The sequence below is a fragment of the Scaptodrosophila lebanonensis genome, unplaced genomic scaffold, assembly GCF_003285725.1.
Source record: "Scaptodrosophila lebanonensis strain 11010-0011.00,11010-0021.00 unplaced genomic scaffold, SlebRS2 tig00001412-arrow-pilon, whole genome shotgun sequence".
Classification (NCBI taxonomy): Eukaryota; Metazoa; Arthropoda; class Insecta; order Diptera; family Drosophilidae; genus Scaptodrosophila; species Scaptodrosophila lebanonensis.
This window is the reverse complement of record NW_022060739.1, coordinates 11883827-11905444: the sequence shown is the minus strand read 5'-3', so window position 1 is coordinate 11905444 and position 21618 is coordinate 11883827. Positions and strand designations below refer to the sequence as shown.

At 38.4% G+C, this 21618-nt stretch overlaps 3 protein-coding genes across 3 annotated transcripts; all 3 read right to left on the bottom strand.

Annotated features, from left to right (window-relative positions):
• Positions 1–3051: 3051 nt before the first annotated feature.
• Positions 3052–8383, bottom strand: LOC115631499 (uncharacterized protein P19A11.02c). The gene is made up of 3 exons (XM_030528259.1): positions 8203–8383; positions 4466–5065; positions 3052–3429 (listed from the first exon to the last, which is right to left on the bottom strand). The coding sequence occupies exons 1-3, from the start codon at positions 8264–8266 to the stop codon at positions 3215–3217; spliced, it is 879 nt and encodes a 292-aa protein (XP_030384119.1). The 5' UTR covers positions 8267–8383; the 3' UTR covers positions 3052–3214.
• Positions 8384–12196: 3813 nt separating this feature from the next.
• Positions 12197–14268, bottom strand: LOC115631862 (sodium/potassium/calcium exchanger 1). Its single transcript, XM_030528711.1, has 3 exons — positions 14141–14268; positions 13027–13527; positions 12197–12568 (listed from the first exon to the last, which is right to left on the bottom strand). Exons 1-3 carry the CDS (start codon positions 14205–14207, stop codon positions 12309–12311), a joined length of 828 nt encoding a protein of 275 aa, XP_030384571.1. The 5' UTR covers positions 14208–14268; the 3' UTR covers positions 12197–12308.
• A 2943-nt stretch (positions 14269–17211) lies between these two features.
• Positions 17212–21002, bottom strand: LOC115631813. Its single transcript, XM_030528649.1, has 4 exons — positions 20822–21002; positions 20589–20674; positions 18263–18389; positions 17212–18204 (listed from the first exon to the last, which is right to left on the bottom strand). Exons 1-4 carry the CDS (start codon positions 20895–20897, stop codon positions 17870–17872), a joined length of 624 nt encoding a protein of 207 aa, XP_030384509.1. The 5' UTR covers positions 20898–21002; the 3' UTR covers positions 17212–17869.
• Positions 21003–21618: the final 616 nt, after the last annotated feature.

The window sequence follows — 21618 nt, the reverse complement described above, 5'->3', positions numbered from 1 at the left end:
TTCATGGAAATGGTGTTGATAGGAAAGTGAAATTTCTTAAACGTCAAAATCGGCGATATTGATAAAAGATAGCAAGACCGACACCTTGACTATTAATTCTGATTGGGAACATCACAAGACCTGTGCATAAAACAAGAAAGGAGTGCTAAAGTCGAGTGCGTTAAATACCCTGTACTTACTTCCTCAAAAACAAAAACTTTTAATAATATTTTTTCAAAAACAAATACTTTTAATAATATTTTTTTAAAATTAAACATTTTAAAAACTTAATTTAATAAAATAGAATAGAATATATTAAATGTTTTTGATGAACAAATTTCTAGAAATACGAGATTTATGGAAAATCACAAACAGCAGGGGAGTGGGGAGGTGCTTAGGGCTTAGGGGAACGTTGATATCAAGTTGGATTATTCTTGCTCTTTCTCAGACGGTTTAATTTAGTTTTAATTTCAACAATCGTCTCGGCCTGCAATTGGGATCTAGTTACTAACTAATGTGCCAAAAAGACATACCCTCTCATTTGTCCGAAGCGTATTAATTATAATGCCCCGTCGGTTCAAGTGAAGGATAATAGGTTGTGCAATCTTTATTGATAACATTCTTTAGGCATGTGTGGAATCAGAATGGGGAAAAAGTACACAAGTTTGTTTGTTTTACAAGTACAAACTGTGCATTTGCTTTCTAGCTTCCATAGTTAGAGCGCAGGTATTGCAACAAAAGAATAATAATGAAAGACACGTCGCTTATCATTTAATGCAACTATAAATGATACTACAAGCATTACTTTGTCTATATTATGAGTTTCAATATTACTAAAACCAAATGTGTTGACGCTAATTGTTTAGAATATGTCTTCTATAGTATATGTCCGTGTTTTTTCATTCCCCTCATTTGTAATGTGAAGAAATGCACAATACCGGAAATCTCTTATTTTGTTACCTACATCCATTATCTGTCGTAGCAGCGCGAATATATTATTTTCAAATTATTTGCATACTCCTTGAGCAGATCCTGAAGTGAATCAATGATTTAATTATCGATTGTTGATTGGCCTTTGCTGACCGCTTGTGAGGACTGTTTTAAAAAATTTGAGTATTTTTGGTGAAAAAGTCACAGCTTGCTGGGGTGCATTTGGCCATTTTATATATCTTCGCAAAGGTCTCGACAAAATTCTGACTATATAGTGTTAAAATCGAAAAATCTACATACATAATCAGATTCATCATAATTTCCCGTTTTGTGTTTTGTGATTTCGATTGACATTTTTACTTATCCGAATCACAAATCACAGCAGTCAGCAGGTGAAATCAGTAATGATCGATCACAAATCGCAAATCGCTACGACCTGCTGAACGCGCCCAATGTTTATTAAGCTTATTTTAGGAGAAAACAATTTTGAAGAAGATAATTGTGCCTAAAAGCCTGTCTTTGAAGTTACATTACGTATTGTAAACCTAATTCTGTTTTTACGCGGTCTTTTTTTACACTGTTTGAAAATCAAAAATTTTATATATGATTGCACAACTTTATTCCATTTGGCACGATTCAAAATAACATACATATGATCAATGTTTTTTCCACACGACTTTTTCTTGAACCACTCTACCGTGCAAAAACAGAATTAGGCGTACATTACTGTTAAAATTCGAGAAATTCGATCATAAATGTATACAGCGGGAAGTCCGCTTTCAGAAAAAAAGGTGAAGGCTAATATTTACCCAAGCATAGCGCTTCTAGTAATTGTATAACAATAAAACGACACGTTTTCCTCTGCTAAAAGCTGATAGTAGGCGGACTTTAATTAGCATGAACGATAAGGTTTTTTTGGTGTGTGGACTTATTTCCTATGCTAGGCCGACTAATGCAAGCGGGTCTTATAAATCGATTCGACTCAAGTGCGATCAAGAGGTTTACGACACGTATTAGGTTTTGGGTATTTTGCGTTTTTATAAACATTTATATTGTTCTAGAGGGAAAGAAATCATAAAATTTGTCCAATTGACCATAAAAATACTTCACAGTAACGATACGACTTATTCCCAAAATGTGTTTACAACAATGAGGCAAGCAATAAGTTTATAATGACTAATATAATTGTGCGCGCTTGGGAAACCCGGCACAGTGCTTTCCGCTATTCTCTTTTCCTTACAAAAATTGTTGGGATATGTAGTTGGATTTAAGGGATCAGCAATACATTTTATTTTTGCTCCCAAAATTTGTCCAGATCAGGCCATATATTCATTGAAAACTGTTTTGTATTTCCCCATAAAATTTGTATGACTAATTTTTAATGCATCGCAAGTCGTGTGTTTATGCCAAAGTAATTGATGAACTACTTACTAATTTAAGTACGTACATATATACAACATATACTTATGGGATAATGTTCGTTTTGTGCGTGGAATTTGGCCGCGTGAATCATACGATAAACAGTCAGATAAATAGATAAGGGACTACTTCCATGTTTATTGTTTCGGCAGTCCATTGTATGGAGGTATACAAAATTTTGGCACTCGGTGTGCCGAAAATTCATGGACAATAGCAACAGAGTTTTTATCTTATCGCTATCATTGGCTGCGGCGCGCCGAATATTTTATATGCTAACGAATATATTGGTTCCGTTATTTTCATTTGCTTAGTTTTGCTTTATTTTTGTGGCCTCTCTAGCCTAAAAGTATGCCCATTTATTTGCTTAGATGTGTCGAATTGTTTGCACAACAAGGCGGATACGTAATAATTACATTTTGAAGGTCACTTTGTGCGATTCTGGAAGCACTCTGCGATATGTGCATTACGTTTAAGGCATTTGTATGGCCGGAAGATGAAAATAAAATACTATATGAGTTTCAGAAATAGAATTTAGGAAATTCAAGAGCTATCGATAGCGCACGGCTACATCGAGAGGAACAGTCGGACAGACAGTACGAATAGTGAATAAAATAAAGACAAAGATATGCATTTTTAGTTTAAAAGCTCTTTAGCGCTTTATTTTTTAGCATTTCAAGAACATTTTGCTTTAACATTTCATTTGTTAGCAATTAATAACATAAGTTTTCGTCGGGCTTGGCGCCCATAAAATATATTTCGATATCTTTTGTGTGTGTTTGTTTATGATGTATCTTAACAATTATGTTTACATATAATGTATCGTGTGTGAGGTGAGGTGGCGACTATGGCGACGACACCCAAGAGGTAACGATGAGCTTCAATAGATCTAATTGCGTTGGATAAAGCCAGCGACAAGGACTAGCAGGATGGCTCCCAGAGAGGCCTGCAGGGCACTGCTGCCATTGCAGCTATCCATGCTGCAGGGCCGGCAGTTGCTTAACGTTACGTTGTTCTCCGATTGAATCTGCAGCTGTCCACAGACATCCTCCTCGGTAGTGACTCGGGAGCAGCCGCGTTGTATGCCATCGGGTTGCCCAGCAACTGCGGAAAAGCAAATCAAAAGCAGTTGAGGGGTTAGTTAAATCGACTGCATTTTAATACCCTATTTATATACTATATACTGAAGAAGGGGATATATATCAATAGTCTGTACCGATTTCATAAAAACTTTACGATCTTGATAAGCAGGGCAGGCCCATCTGTTCACATGTAGACATTATGTAAACTATTGGACAACAATCTTTTATCTTGCTCGACGCGAGCATGGGTTACCCAACCTAAGGAATACTTTAATACAACCCAACCTCTTTCAATTGTGGGTAATAATATCTTATTACAATTATTATACGCAATCCTATGCTCAGAAAAAGAAATCAAGAACTTAATTTAAGTTCTAAAGAGCGAACCCGACAGTGTAATACCCTGAACCCAGACAAATTTCTAATAAGTTTTCTTAGAATTTACCGATTCGAATGAAATTCAAAATAAAACTATAGGGTGTATCTTTTGATCTTTGGTTAATATATCTTTTAAAATGTGGACAGTATTGAGAAAATTCTGTAGCGGGGGAAGGGGGGAAAAATTCCAAAAATAAAATAAACTCGTCCTTTCTCGGACCTATTAGAATCTGGGTACCAACTTTGGTTATTCCAGCTTTTATAATTTCTGAGATCCTTGCGTTTATCCAGACATACGAACAGACGGACGGACGGACATGTCGAGGTCGATTCGTCTAGTCTCGCTGGTAAAGAATATATATATAATTTATCGGGTCGGAGATGCTTCCTTCTGCCTGTTACATACGGGTACAGGGTATATCACTTCAAGCACGTTTTTTCAATCTCTATGAACAGTAATACATATACCGATTAAAAACGACTCTTTCTGTAGCGGCTTAGAAAACACAGAAGAGGATTTGATAGAAGATCCTTGATTTAGAATACATACAATCTATTTCCTATATATTTCTGTCGCTATTATTATCTTTTCTATCCCAAGTGTTTCGATCACATCTACATAATTTGGTCGAACAGGCCTGTATAATAATAATAGAGTCTGTTCTGAATCTTATACGAACCTCCTGTGACTAGCACGGAATAGCAGTGGTAGGTATAGTCGCCGCTGGCCAAATCACGTCGTTGGCGCAACAATATTGTCGAGTTTATTGGTCTTGCGAAGGTGGAAATGGGTAGCTCAGTGCTGCTGCTGCTGCTGACTGTAGAGATGGAACCAGAACTGGAACTAATTGTGGAGCTGGCGTTGCTGCCGCTGTTGGAGAGTTCCGTTGAAACGCTTTGAGTTAGTTGCCTGATATTTTCTTCGGGTGGTGTGGGCACACCGGTTGTGGTAATGACTGGACCGGCTGTTTGTGGCGTGGGAACGGGTGCCTCTGTAGAAACGGTCGATTCTGTGGGCTCTGCTGTGGTCTCTGTTGTGGTCTCTGTTGTGGTCTCTGTTGAGGTCTCTGTAGAGTTAATTGTGGTGTCCTCTGTTGAAGGCTCTGTAGTGGTTGAGCTGGGCTCATTTGTGGTGCTTGGTGACTCGGTGGTTGTGGCGGTGGAGGCTTCCGTGCTGCCGGTTGTTGTAAAGCTGCTTTCGTTGCACACCAACAGGGGAGTTGTGGCCGTCACCTTGGCACAGTCATTGCAAACGTAGCACATCAGATCTGCACGGGAGGCTGTGAGCAAGAGAGAGAAGAGAGAGGAAATGTAAATTTTAACAGTTATCCATAGTTTTCGAGGGACTACCCTGTTGTTTGTATTGCTTATCCTCTCACACAGAATAAATCGAGCGCCATTTAAGCTTTCCTTACTTATGTACCAAAATAATTATAAAAAAAATAATCAAAGCAGTTGCTATACAATATAGTAACCGATCTTACGATAGACCGATGACGGCATAATAAAGCACTCCGGCGATCATAAATCAAATGGCCGCTCCGAAATAACCAAGCTGTGTATTTGGCGTATTATTTGCTCATTCATTATTATTGCTTAATTGTATTTGCTTTTCAGCTATCTCACCCACCTTGTGGGGCGCACCCACACCCACAATTAGTTCTCAAACGTACCCCTTATCGGCGCAATATTTTCTAACGATCGCTGCAGAATTCATTTGTGCACAGCTAAAGAAAGAAACCGTCGCGTCGTACTAATTGGAACGTTCCACGACTATGTATGCAAAATTATTTGCCCATTCGGCTGGTAAATATTTGTGTTAATTCAGATCAGAATATTATCGAAGCGAACCACCAGGCCAACAGTAGTAGTTGCGTTAATTGCGGTTGCCTTATCAGCGCGGCCTTTCTCCCTGCTCCGGAGGCGTCGCTAGGGCCCACCTAGAGCTGAGTCACCATTTCGAAAACTGGCCCTCTGCTCGCACAAGTGATGCGAATTGTACTGATAACGTCTTCCAACCAACACACAATAAAATAAAAGAGCAATATATTATGTCTTTTGGGGAAAACATTGCTTTTACGTTTTGCAAACAGATTGCACCGATTAATTATTATAGCTATTCATATCGTTTTACTCAGTCGTATTATATGCGTTCTATTTTAAACTCTTCATCAATATGAATTTCTAACAAAAACAATTAATTTCTCGCAATCGGCAGTTGCTTTTTCTTTTGTATTTAAAAAGGTACTAGGAATGAACTAGATGGCTGACTTCATCCTCTCCTGTTAAGCTTAAGATTACTGAATTATGAATGTAATTCGTTTGAATTATGACAAGTCCCTAACTCTTTTTTGTAAACGACTTTGAATTATTGCCCTCTATTTGAAATATGAATTGCAAGACACGCATATTTTTCAAATCAGATTGAATCTTGTGCAAATTATCTGTCTGGCTGATTATAGCTCTACTAAAATGTGAAAGCCTTGCTTTGGACGGAAATGAAAAAAACCAACAAAATCATTACATTCTACCAGAATTTTCTGGCTGGCAGAATTGGAAATTGATGGAGCCCTTTTCCCCCACTTGTGATTGACACATTGCGTCAATTTGTGTTGAAATCGAACTTGAAAATTTTTGTTTGCATTTCTATTTCGATTGAATTGGCAGTCAATTTCCAGTTTCTCAGACGCTAATGGGCTGCGCAAGTTTTGCCGAGCACGAGTTGTTGATGTGGTTTTGGCTGTTGTTGTTGTTGCTGTTGCTGTTGGTAGTAGCCTCTAAAGTGCTAAACGGCAACTCACTAATGCGAACAAACGGACACACACATACTCATTTATTTAAGCACACATATGTACGCTTGTACAATTTCCAATTAGCAGAGATTCAATGTCAAAAGATTTTCGTTTCGCATGCACGAGTTGCAAAAACTGCAGCTACCCTTCATTTTTAGGCATAAATTAGACAGATGCAGGCTATTACTGCCTGTTTCTACACCAAACAAATGGAAAAGCTATACTCGAGTGTCCCGACTTTGAAATACTCTGTACCTAAGTGTAGAATAATTATACAAATTTAAGGAAGTACTTGGGTAAATGGGCTCAAGCTGCTGGCAGAGCATGGGCAGAGATTACATTTATGGCTATGACTTCCTTTAAAATTGGCCAGTCATGCTCAAACTTGAATTGCTGACCCATTAACACCCCCCAATCCACCTCTATTAGGGATTTTTCATAACTCCGTTCGTATAATTAGAGACTATAAGAACTAGAGATTTCCGATGCATTTTATGAGTGTGTATTTTGTGTATTGTTTTTTCCCCATTTCGTTTATTTTTTAAATTTATATAATTATTCTACAGGGAGGTATAGAGTATTTAGAACTCGACTTTTGCTTTTCCACTTGCTTAAATTCGCAATTAAAGCCGATTTCAATTATTCATTGCATTGTTTCAAAGATACATATTTATTTCAAATCCATAAATAATAATAAAAAAATATTATACAATAAAAAACGATTGCATCGTCCATTCAGACATAAGTTGCGTAAAAAGCAAGTTAGTTAAAAGCAATAAGGAATTCCCTCTGCGTAGTGTTTTATTTCTGCAGTTTTTAAAATGGCCGCTTCGTTAGCATCTCAAATTTTCTTTAGATAAATCTAAGACAAATGTAATTGGATTTAATTGCATTTAATAATCAACGTTCTTCAGGAAAATGAAATAAATAAAATGGCTTGAGCGTTGTCTTTCAGAATTCTAAGTATCTTATCAATTCTTAAAATTAAATTAAATTGAATCTTAACCAAATATAAATCCTTTGCACATACAGATATGTATAAAGAAATAACAAAATTCAAAATGTTGTGTCATAAAATTGAATATCCTGCACTTTTAACTCAAAAACTTCATAGACCATCACAATGTCAATCTGACAATCCAACAATTTGGCAATGCAACAAGCTGAGGGAGTTGATTATTTTTGTTTAAATATTAATTGGCCCTATGGGCTTGTTTGTAAAAATCCCAACGTGCGATATTTGCAAACAAAAGATGACAAGTTATTGAAACTCATATTGACGTTTGTTTTATGGTTATTATTACTTTGTGAATTTTTATTAAATTGCATGCGCAGCGCTTGAATTGCGTTCTGAGTTATGAGTCGGGTTTGTGTGCGGCTGCTTAATATGCAAATATTGTGCGTCCGGCAAAAACCGCACCGAGCAAGTTGATTTTAGCCACAATTGTGAAGATCGAGAGCGGCAACGAGTACGAGAACTGCGAAATTGTAGCAATGACCTTGCATTCGTTTCAAATATTGGGCACGTTTATAGCTTCTTTAGAAATGAACTGTTCACTTTTTTGCTGGCCACAATTCGAGGTTACACGCAGCACAATTCCAGAATCCGGGGGTAAATTTCTTACCTTGGGGCGCGATTAGCAGGAGCAGCGCACTGATAATGAACAGACAACGGCTTTGGCTGAACATTTTTTATTGTTCGATTTTAAGAACTGGGGGATATTATTAATCACAGTCGGCTCAAAGATTTGTACAGAAAACACTTTTACACGACCTTGCCAGCTTGCATTTATTGCTCGCGACTACTGTTGGTTGATTCTGAAATTTAACTGAAAATCTTCTGATTTGTTTGAGACTTTTTATAGAGTTTTAAGCGCGCTGTGCTGTGCTCTGCTCAGGCGCGCCAGCGTCGTGCTAAACGGGAGAGAAACGAAAAGATAGAGAGAGAGAGAGAGAGAGGGAGAGAGAGAGAGAGTTGGCACCTACAGTAGCAGTGGCTCGTTTTTTAATTGATAACAAATTAATATAATGCAAACCCGCTGTAAATGCTAGTTACCAGCACAAAAGGCGGTACTCTCTTTGCCTCTCTGTCCCTCTCTCTCCCTCCGTATATCTTAAACAAAAAAGAAAATGAAGCACTGCTGCAGAGTTTTTCCCTTGGGGTTCCAGTGCCGTTCATGAGTCAGTCGGGCTTTGCCCATTCAAGTATAGTAATCCATCCTGCGGGAAGTCGCAAATACAAATCAGTGTTTATTAGCCACAATCTCGTTAATTGCATAATCTGGTGAACAGCAAGTCAAACGATTTACTTAACAATAATCATACTAATGTGTTGTAAGCTCATAAAACCCAATCTTAAGCTCTAAAACGTTCTTACGACGCCAACTGGCAGCATTAATAGGTAGGTGCTTACTACTAATACCGCATGTGTAGGCAACAAGTTGGCTTTTCTTAATCTTTTCGATATTAGCGGCCCCAGCCAATTAGCAGTTTTTGGGTTACTGGCTCTGATAGTCGACATTATGCGCTTCAGCGCTCTATTAACGACGCCATGGGGCACTAGGTTTGTCTGATAAGAAAATGCAAATGAAACGCAAAATTTTGCCCACAAACAAATGCAGTGTCGGCCCCAATGAGTGTTTTGTTACTATAACTTTTCAGCTTATATGGAAATGCACAGGCAAGTTAATGTTTTTTTTAGCTGACGCAACGAATTAAACAAAGATTAACAGCAGATAACATTTTGGACCATTATCATGTCACGTAAAAGACTACCATTCATGAAATACTAACCACTCTGGTTAACCCGTTGCATATAAGCTGTTTTCCTACACGTTTTTCTTCAGTATATTGGTCAAAAATATGACAAAGTGTTGAATCATAATTAAGCAAAACCTAGCTTAACTTAACTTGACTGCTGAGCTGACGCATCTTCAGAATTTGATGTGCCAAGCTCATATTTTGTTACGGCTTTTTGTTCCATATTTCTTCGCAGATAATTTTGACTAGTGCTACAGTAAATAAATGCATTGTCGCATTTTTTTCTCTATAAAATTAACAGAATGAAGTCAAAATTCTAAAACTGATCAATTGAAAACTGGGTATTGTTTCCTGCCAAGGATAGTGTGTACACACTTAGCAATAAGTCAGCATAAGCATTAACCATACAACATTGTTGTATGGTTGGTGGCATAGGTCAATCGGTTAGCTTAATCTTCCAGGTTATGCTAAGAGACGGCAGAAAGTCTGTTGTGCCAATCAGGTTCAATTCTCTCGCGAGAGGCAAATACATATCGTTTTTTATTGCTCAACGCTTTGTTAGCTAACGGCTTACCAACACAGGCCGGCTCACAACAACAACAACAACAGCACGACAGGAACAGAGATGACGAGAGGTTGTGACGCCTGTACCCAGCAGAGGCAACCAACAAAGACAACAACACAACAGCTGACCGGAAATATGCGTTTGTTTTGTCAACGGTTACAAAAATATAACAGGGAAACCGAAAAGCATTCTCATCGACGAATTCGGCAACGAAACTTGGACGAATGCAATGAATGTTGTCAGCAACAACAACGACAAATTCGATAACTTAGCTTTAATTGAAAACCAGCTTCCTTAAATGTCGCACATAAAGGCAGTTGTTGTTGCATTTGCTGTAGGTATTATTATTTGTGTGTGTTTTATGGGAATTTTTATTCGCCAAACTCCTCAATTGCTGTAATTTGCCGTTGCCTTGCGTTTCCGTATGGCAAGCACACGCCCCAAAATCACTCGACAAATTTAAACACTGGCGTGATTTAATTTCTTTAAAAATAATCGCAATATAACAATAACAACCAACGTACGCAAGGCGTAATGGCGAAAAGACCCAAATATAAGAAGGCTTTGGCAGTAAATCTAGCAAATCAAAAGCGATCACCATATCATTAATGATATTAATGATTGTCCGCTGAATCTCAAGTGTGTGCTCCAACCTAGCGGCTTATCAGCCAGTCAGTAAGGTTGAACGGCTATGCTGAAAAGTTCGTAAAGCCAGGTAACAGGCCGAACCTATTGTGTAGATAGTACATACATACATATATGAACATCATAATGAGACGAATCGATATGTCACCTGTAAACTTTAAAAGCTAAAAGCACCAAACTTGGCATGTAGACTTGTCTTATCCATACACAGCTGCAGTTTATTACAAACCATATATAGCTTCATTATTTAATCTATTGTATATTTTAGAATCTGTGCAGTATATGACATAGCTGGTATGGGAAAAGTTGGCGGATTATATTATCATATTGTAATAAAATGATTCCTCAAATTAATTCATTTGGGTTGGGTAGGATTATGGTTTAAGGCAGGGTATACAAAGTTCGGGCGTACAGAAACTTAAGGTTAAAAATGCTGTAGCTCTGCCAACGGTTCGAATAGCATTAAGTGGCTCTATTTGGCTTATCAGTGCGTGGGTCTTTGCAATTTTAATTGATTTGCTTTTGTTGGAGAGCCTTCTGCTTCTGATTCAACTAAGTTTATGGGCGCAGAAGTTTAATGAATGGACAGACAGGCATAAATTCTAGGCCCCCAAAGCGATGATTGCGCACTTTCGTAGCTCCGACCATTCGCCGATACGTCGAAATCGGTCCGTTACCTCTTATCAGTGTCAGTTAAGCAATTATATTAAAATAACGTCGGTGCGCTCATAATAGGTCGACAGCGTGCCGTGTCTGAAAGGAGCAAAAGTCGCAAGTAGTTATATAGAAAGTCATCACTCTATAAATAGGCTGATCGTAAATCGAAGTTCGGCCAAGTCATCAGCCCATTAGCGAACGTTTATGTAGTAAAGCTATCTGCAGTAAGGTGCGATTAGACTTTAGTTGCGATGGCTGATTCTAGTCATAATATATTTATGAACAAAAATAACCGTAAGCTCTTTATATATCGTATGTCCTAATAGAAAGATGGCGAGAACGTGCTTAGATTTGTTTTTAGGTTCTATAAATAAACTCCGCTTGGTTGTGTTTAAATCCAGTCCAATCGAGATTTATCTGGGGCAGGAATATATACTTTCAGAAATTATTCGTTTCATATTCTACACTTCTAGTTATGTACGACTTCTGCGCTTGAATTGGGTATCAGAGAGCGCTAAAAACTGAATTCTCTCTCTCTGTCTATCTGCCTCTTTTGGCTGCTCTCTGTAATTCTAATTTCCAAGTAGGTTTTGCTGCTGTAAGGTGCTATACTAAGTATATAAGAATTTGTTAAAATCTTTGTTTGAATTGTTGGGTTCTAAGAATGTTCAAACAACTTCTTCAGACTTCTGGACCAAGCTTCTCAAGAAGTCTTATCTTATCGTAGAAATATAGTTGCACAGAGTAAACATGAATACAAAATGTAAAACATTCAAAAGAAAATACCCAGAACAGAAGGTATTTTAATAAGTATGCCCTATCTCGAATTTGCAAAATTTAGGTACACCTGTACCCACCGCCTCTTGGACTGTGCACTATCTTGTTGGTAACAGTGTTGTGACTGATCACTGAACCATTTTTCCATATACTTTTCGCTTCAAACAAGAGGTAAATAAATTGCAGATACTTGTATTTCAAATTCTGCCAAACAATTCGTTTAAAAATTGTATATTTTCGACTACAAACTCTGATAAATAGCGCAGACTTCCAAGGTATGAATATATTCTCTTCATTAACCAATAGATTTGCACTTCGCGATAACCATTAGGCTAACAATTCCCGGCCAGTTTGAAGCAGCAGCAGAGCTAAGCCGAGTCGAAGAATATGCATCCAAGGTGTAATTCCAGATGAAGGCGATCGGTTCATTATACCTGCGGCCATACTAATGGGTCCATTGCATCCATTCGTCTCGCACACCTGACAGCCTTCCACCTGCCAGCCGTTGAAGAGAGATTGGCATGCGGCGGAGTCAGTGTCATTCGCGATCATCGTACAGCCGCGATTCGTGATGGTGGTGTCGTTATCTGCAATGCATCGGCCAAGGAGAGTAAATTGTAAATCAAACTGATAGCCTTAAAAATATTTCTGAACAAAATGAGGTAGAACTGCGAACGAACGTCGATTCAATCGACTTTAAATTGCTTCATCATTTTTAAACAAAAATTCTATCTATTAAACATATGTTTGGAGTTTCAGAGTCCATCGATTCTACGAAATTATCAGCTTCATCATTTTTAAACGACAAATATGCGAAAGTTAAATAATATAATCTCTGCATTAGATTGTTAATTATTTAAAAGAAGGTTCTATCTATTAAACAAATGTTGGGAGTTTCAAAGTCCACCGATTCTACGAAATTATCAGCAAATTAATTACTGCTGTCGTAGAGTGTTCGAAGAATCTAAGCACTCTAAAAAGTAGCATATAATAGACATAATGTTTTACTCCCTATTAGGCTTAAAAATTCGGGCTTAGAACTTACTTCTTAATCGGACTGTATAGCAAACAGCTGTTTGTATGCCTGTCTGGGATTGACGGGGTCGGCGTGCCATACGACGTCGATCATCATAGTCCTCGTCTCCCTCATCCTCATCCTCCTCCGTATTGCTTCCAGGTGCCGGCCCAGTGGGCATAATCCCCACCGTGGGACGTGCAGCTGGAGCGCCGTCTTCCGAATCATCGCTGTCTTCCCCTTCACCATCACCATCGCCATCACCCTCGGGGTCGCCATCACTCTCATCGGAACTGCCTGCCGCAGTTGTTTTGCTTGGGGCTTTTGTGGTAGCCGCTCCTTCTGATTGGGGCTTATTATTGTTAGTGGCAGAAGAGTTTCCTGAATTGGATCCTATTTCGTCGCCCCCTGTTCCAGCACCTGGCCCTGGAACTTCTTCTGCTGCCGTAGAGGATGGCGCCGCGCTGCAAACCTCCATCTCGGATAGTTGCGACTCCTCATCGCAGTCCTCGCATGTGTAGCATCGCAACGCTTAGCATCCAAATGGGCAAGAAAAAAGTCAATTTTAGAAACGCCTATCACATTAGTTTTATTATAATTCCAGCACTACAAAACTATCGTTGCTAAAGCATTTACTATAATGCATATTAATCCATCTCGATAAGTAATCGTCATCTTAGGTAGGCAAGAATAAGTGCAAGGTTTCAGTTTGAAAGCTTAACAAGTGTGGGAGTCGTAAACCCACAGACTAACCAGAGGTCTTCCTACAATTTTAGTTTGTGAAAACGTGTCTTTAACTTGTAGTCCATTCATATAATAATCTGACTAATTTTCAGTAATTTCTATAGCTTAAGGTCTCTTACGCTGATTTTGACGACTAATTGGAAGAAAAGTGGCTGTAAAGGACAAACAAAATTTATGCGAGCACTACAAAAGGAAAACCAAAGCAACATTAATGTGATATTGTAATATTCCCTACTGGGAAGATTTTGTTGAGTGAACATTTTTATTTCTTAAGGATTTGGGGTTTTTTTCCGTTTGCCATTGAAATATGTATATATAAACCGCACTCCCCAATTAATTTGCAGTTTTTTGTATTCAAAAGTTGATGAGTTTTTTTGCGTTTCTGTTCTCTGTTACTTACCTGAGCTCCCGCCATTCCAGAGGAGCAGCAGCAGCGATGGCAGCAACAAGAGTCGGGCTTTGACCATCCTTATGCGACTTATCCTGAGCTGCTTAGTTGGCTAAATGATTGGATTCTCTTTCTGATTGCTTAGCCTGAAAGCGTTACGCATAACACGTCACGCGTCTAAATTGCAACTCTGACTGTCTTCGCTCAGAAAAAGCAGACGGCAGAGGGCCCAAACATTTAAATTGAACTCTTATTGCTTGTCGTTGGGTCGTGTTGTTGGTAAAACCTAAACTTCCTCTATCAAATTTCTCTGTTATCAGCTTGGAAAATAATTTGCGGTACTGCTGAAACATGTCGTGCTCCGTAAAAGACAAGCCGCCGATAGCATCGCAGTCGTCGAATGGAGCCGAGTTGAGTCTGGCTGGGTTGGAACACATACATACATATGTATGTACATATGCATGTATTGTGTGTTCTATATGTATGTGCATTTCAAATTGAAACGCGGCGTATGAGTAATATGAAAATTATCTCTGATTTCACCAAAAAGGCGATTCCAAATATTCAAATAAACGGTCTTCCAAAGTGATTTAACGTTTAACGTTCTTTATTTTCATTTTTAATTTTACACACAGCTTATTTTTTGGTAATTCTCTTTTGAGGCTATGTTTTGTGTATGTGCGTGTGCTTCGGGTGAGTGTGTGTGTGTGTGTTTTTTTGCTCCTCAGCTACATACATAAATACACAGATTGCTGCTTTGCTTTCATTGCTTACATTTCTTCACTTATTAATCTATAATTCTGCTTTAGCAATTGCTTTACTGAATAATGCTAGTGGCGTGCCTAATTATTTGTCCCCCCAACATACATACATACTCGTATGTATGTATGTAGGTATGTGTGTTTCACTCTCACTTTATTCCAAATGCTTATCTTATTTTTTGTAACTTGCATGCGCCTTTTGATTGTGATTGCTTCTAAGTATTTCAAAGTTCCATTAAATAATAAATACATGTTTATTATATGGGAAACACCATACCCTTTCAGTAAAATATAACGCCCGCAATATTAGCAGCAGTAAGCTATAAATATGCAATATTTTATAATGCATACGCACATACAAAGCATATATATGTATATAATTGATAAGGCCATGTCTGTGATTAAATCTTTCCTAACGCTCATAAACCATTTAGTTCGGCCTTGTCTTGTTTCTGCCCGATTACACGATCTTGTTTTCATTTATTTGTTTTGCCATTTACCGAGAATACGAACTATTATAAACGGAGGGTGTAATTGCTTGCTTTGAATTCTACAGATTTGCCATGAAGTTATTTTATTGCCTTTATCTGTAACTTTCCTTTAAGTTTTAACGCATTTTCATGGAAAAATGTTATTTCTGAATGACAATAAATCATGTTAAATAACACCAATAGGAATGTAAATTCAAAAAACTCTGCAACGATAGCTCTGGGCGTCATCTGTCTCAAGTAAATAACAGTGGTGTTTATTTAAATTTAACATAAATGTTACTGAAGCTGCACTCACGTACTGCAGTGTGACCACACTCCTTTAAGCTCAGCTTCAACTAGAAACAGAGTGCCAGCAAAACTAAAAAGTTTGTGAATTGAAATTATTTTACATACACAATTTTGATAACTTGCTTTTTGAAATGTTATTGGCTATTGGTTTGTCAAGCAATTACAAAATTATTAATAAAAAATATGTTCATGTTCTTTATCCTTCATCAGCCGTACAGAAGCTGCACTCACGTACTGCAGTGTGACCACACACCTTTAAGCTCAGCTTCAACTAGAAACAGAGTGCCAGCAAAACTAAAAAGTGAATACCAAATTTTCACATAAACAATTTTGATAACTTGCTTTCTGAAATGTTATTGGCAATTAAAAAATTATTAATAAGAATTATATTGCTCTTTATGCTTTATCACATTTGTTAAATTATACATGCTATTCTGCTTATTATTGGAAACTAATTAATATCTCTTTTATAATTGTTGCACCGATTGTTGAGACGAAAAACTTTTTCTAGTAAACATTTTGCTGTTCCTTCGGCAATTCACTTTCGTTTTGCTGGCATTTCATTTCTAACGAAGGAAACTACACACATACCCATATGTGTTCGAACCTCTTCCTGTTTTCGTTTTGCATTTATTTTATAACGTAAATTTAATTTATAATTATGCATTCAATGTTGCTGCACTTTTGAAGTTGTTTTTCTTGTTTATCTTTTGTTTTTATGAATTACATAAGCCAAGGCATTTTGTGAATACGTTCTTGATATAACTTACTAATAAATATTTGAACAAATTTTAATACGACTGTATATAACAAAACACACATTTGCTTAACAGAACTCAGAGGCAATAACAATAACAATATTTAAGTGTAATACACCTAATACTAATCGTCACAATATCGAAATAACTTTCCGCAAATGTTCTTTATGCATCAAATGCGAACAAAAAGGCTTAACGTGTTTTCAATTATTTTAATTAATTAATTCTGTCTGGTGCAGTGTAGAGCTAATAAGAAAGTGCATTCAATTTAAATAGTATGTACATTTGTAAATATTTCAAGAGAAAAATATGGGATTTTGAGCTACTTATCGTCCTTTCATTAAAAAATAACCATCGATCAAATCTAAATGTGACAGCGACAGCATGACTGATCAGATTGGGGACCCATGATGAATGTCTTTTGAAATGGGACTGTTTGGATTCGAAATTGTTTTCGAATTAAATCATAAGTCTAATGTAGGCGAAGATTGAAGACTTTAAAGTGTGAGTTCATATTTCTCTCTATATTACCAAAAGTTTAAGAACATACTTCGTCGTATTAAACATTTATAGAAAATTAAAGAATGCTAGGATAGCTCTGATGGAATAAATTTGTATACCCTATACCCGAAGAATAATAATGCAAATGAATAAAACAAGAAAAAGATTGCTTGTCTGTTTAAAGTCAAATAGGTTTCTTCTTCATGAGTATGAACATAGAATACAGATTTGTGAGAAAATGAATAGCAGTGTGTTTTGCTTCTGAAATAGTGGAAAACACAGCTTAATTGGAAAATTAAAGTCTGCAAAAACCAATATTTGTATATCAAACGATGATTTACTACTGATGTTATTTCCGTAAGCAACATGCATATATTTTAAGAATAAAGCTGTCAAGTTAAAGTGCCGATAGTTCAAATTTATGTATGGTTGGGTGTGTTAGGCAACGACGAACAAAGCGCTAAGCTTTGCTCCGTGTTCAACACTAACACTAATTAAAATTTGCGATTGCTTTCGCGTGCATTTGTGTGTGTTGGTGTTTCTGGGTTAATATCGGTGTAATAGTTTCTTGTAACTTACATGGCTAGGTTGGGTAGAGCGGCCAGTTAGGGAGATTGTAGGTGGTGGTGGTGGGGGGGCAAAACAGTTGCATAAGTCAACGACATCGCTTGGGTATGTTTGTACGTACCCTCAATATTTACAAAGTAAATTGTAAGCTACGGCCAAAAATGCAAACAGCTTGCCGCATTTTACAGGTAGACTTGAATAATTAGTAAGTCCCAGAGAAGTTTGGTGTAGCAGAAAACTATTGTTTAGCTTAAAACTCTTGTTGGACTTGTAAAGCTCGATAATGTTACCTCCAAATTATTTGCCTCTCTAACCGTATCTTAACTGTATTTCAACCTAAATGCAATCAACGGCACTAACACACTCTCCGTAACTTCAACAGCGAGAGCGTCGGGCAGCGACGCCAAAGGCGACTGCGACTGCCATTAGCATGGGAGGCAGCGTCACAGCTGCGGCGCCATTGCAGCGATCTGTCTTGCAAATCGAGCAGAAGAATTCCTCTCCCGACTCATCGCCTTCTGTCTCCTCCCTGGCACCGTTCTCCTGCCCATAGAGCCGCTGTCCATTGCCATTGCCGTTGCGACGCTGCTCTCGCTGGGCGTAGCTGCCATCGCTATTGATGCGCAGCTTTGTCCGCAATATGTCGCAGGCATCCGAGTCACCAGTGTCCAGTTGGCAGAAGCGCGCCGTCACCAGATGTTGTGTGTCCGCTGGAATTGAGTAAAGTATTGGCTGCGCCCACAACGCCATCATATCTGGCCTACTTACGATCTCTGGCCACCACCTTCTGGCAATTCATAAGCGGACTTTTATTCGCGCCATTGTCGAAATATGAAAATTTGTTCAGTTCGAACAGCCAAGTGTCCAGCGACTTCATTTTGTCCAGCGTACATTCCTAAATGACAAACTCAATTAACAACCATTACCAAGCAGGAAAACTAATTATCTTTAAAATATATTTTTGCACAGAATCCTAGAAATGTAAAGTAATTATGTAATTCATTATGGACAGCTTGAATTGAAATCTCTGATCAAATATGTCGTCGGTAAAATTACCAATCTAGTATACTTGTGATGTTTTCTGCCATTAATTGCTCAAAAGTGGTTCTCCAAATTGTCGCTCATATTATAAGTACATATATCAATGACCTCACCGGATAAACCGAGTTGTAGATAATTTTGTACTTGTAAGTAGAGATAGCTGTGAATTGCAGGCCAGCTATGAAGACTGAATTCCTAAGAATTGTTCTATAATTTTCTGCTATCGCTTGTGGACCCATCTGACTCTTGACTGATGGTTTGTTTAGCAGACTTCAACCGCCCATTCAGCCTTATCGGCACTGTTTGGTTTACATTGTCTCATTAGCAGCTACCGGTATGTAATCGATGCCTTAATTGCCACTTATCAGTTGTCGTTGCGGTGTCTTTATCTTATCGGTTCAGCAAACAGTGCATGATGCGTCTGCCCAACGCGGCCTTGCTGGACAGAGATAAAAACACTTGAGAAGCGTTGACTTGGCCCAGAATAAAAAGTGAACGCAGTGCAAGCAAAAAGCATTACGCATGGCTCTTGAAATGCTTTTGAAGTTGGCAAAGCAATCAACAAATAGCCGGGACTGAGCCTTACCCTGCCCTGACCTTTCATTTACTTTTGGTAACAGGTGCTGAAAAGGCGGCGGGAGCTCGGAACTTTGACAGGTGCTGGCCAACAAATAGGATGGAATGTGAAGAATGTGGCACTAGTCTGGAAACGGTTTTACTTAAAGGCGGACGTTGACGCCCGTTTCCGTTTCCGTTTTGTGTCCTTCTGAAAATTTACGATTACAGCCACAGTACGCTGTCGCTCGTAATTTGTGGCCACAGCTGCCCCCCATCCTCCTCAGTCATAGGTCAAATTTCCCTCTGCTAGCTAAAGAAATAATATCATATGCCAGAGTTGGAGCTTAAACTAAATTTCATAACAAGGCAGCACGCTAAACCTACGAATACCGTTCTTTAAATTCTCGTATCCTTTGCTTATCTTGATTGCATATATATAACCCGAAAGGTGAAATATAAAACAAGGTGCATACCATATTTGATCAGCTTGACAGGACGAATCCAAAACAGTCTTGTCCTGCTGTCCCTTTTTAGCCATAACAGCTAGGGACACCAAATCAGTTTATTACAGACCATATGCCTATAGCCCATTATATTATATACGAGTTATTCTATGCATGCCAGATTAAGTGGAAAGGGTTTTTTGATCCAAATAATACACCTAATTCTGTTTGTACACGGTCTCTTTTTACACGGTTTGAAAATTAAATTTTATATATGGTTACACGACTATAATCCATTCAGCACGAATGTCTTTTTTCTACACCACTTTTTTAGGAAACAATCTACCGTTTAGAAACCGAATTAGGTGTATTTGTATTTGCGATATTTGGCATCAAATAATAATAATTGTGTTGCTAGTAAATTTGCTGCATTTTATGCGACTCTGATATTTAGATCATATTTAAAAGGGGCGCACATAAGTGAAGTGTAAACTGTTATAATTTTTTGAATTGATTGCTGATTAATAAACAATCTTACGTAGTTTTATGATGGTAGAAAATTACTTTTGTTTAGCATTGTTAATGCTTTTTTATTGCAAAGTGCCTCTCCGTAAATAGTAAGATAAGATTAATAAGTTAATGCTTCTCTTGAAAGCATTATTGTAAAATAAGAACAATAATGCTGGCCTGAATTTTCTTTCTTTGCTAACTCTTCCACCGACTTTGTGGCTGATTCTTTCGATATTCTTAACTGGAACTAACATGGAAATACTTCTTGAGTTTTGCAATTGTTTTAGAGTTTCAGAGCCACTGTACAACAGGTAGACGAGTGGCGTGGCTTATCACCTGCCTAGGTGTGGGCGCTAGCTGATGAGTCAACGCTGCTGAGTGGCTGTGCACGCTGAGTGGCACAAATCAATGTACGAGCACTGAAAAAGATTGTTGAGCTGCGTCCTTACAGCCTTTACAATGCGCCTCGTTAAATGTTTGAGTGGCCGATTGATAGATGTGCGGCCTGATTGATAGAATGTGATTGATTGATGTTGACTCACCTCGGGCACAATGCTTGAATTCGATTTCAGATCCGCACAGCTGGGATTGTCGCTCGAATCGCAGACGAAGCATTTTATGGCCGCGCCTGTGGGTATGCAACATGATTTTTGATTTCTTTCGTTCAAAGCCATAAATGAAAAACGAAAACAAATAACTAAAAAAGGTAATGCGGCATTTTGTAGATGCCAGCAGGAGTTGCCAAAAATGAAAAATTCAATTCAAATTCACACACCGCTAGAAATGCAGAGAAGCAGCGGCAACAAAAACAACCCCATCATTGGCGCTGCTTTCATTAATTTATTGCACATATTCGCAGATTTTTCCTTTAAGTACACAAGTCTAAATGTTTCACTTCACTGGAAATATTCAAAAACGTTGCACACGCGCGTCTCCTTAGCGTTACTTAAAGCCGCGCACGTTCTCGGCTCGATGCGTTGTCTGACGCTGCCTTCTGCTAACTAAATAATTGGAAGCCAGCCGTTACTCCTTGAGCCCAAGAGGACATACGCTCGACTGCGCCGAAGGCAGACGAGTGCCAGGCGGTTGCGGCATCGTTTTCGTCCCCATCGTTCGCGTCGTCATCTCCAACACCAACAAGCAGCCAAACGTCATCGGAAACGTCGTCGTTTATGCGTCCTGGTCCTCGTTCTCGCCCTCGTGCTTGTCGTTAGTTAAGCCGAAATGACACGAACACCCACAGTCTGTCAGACGTTGCGACGGCGACAGTAACAGCGACTGTCAGACAATGTGTGAGTGGCCATGTGGTGCGGCCCTAGCCCATCAAAATCGAGTAGCGATGGAACTTGCTCACGCACACCCCACAATTACAGCTTAACATTTCCGTTGCTACTAACCTCTCTATTAACATTAACATTACATTGGCATAACAGAGACAGTTATTTAAACACGTTCAGCATTTGTATTAGTTTGCTTAAAAACAAATAGATATTTTGATTTTCAAGCAGAGATGGAACGTTATGTTATTACTATTAATCCCCCAGTGAGTGGCCATGTGGTGCTGCCCTAGCC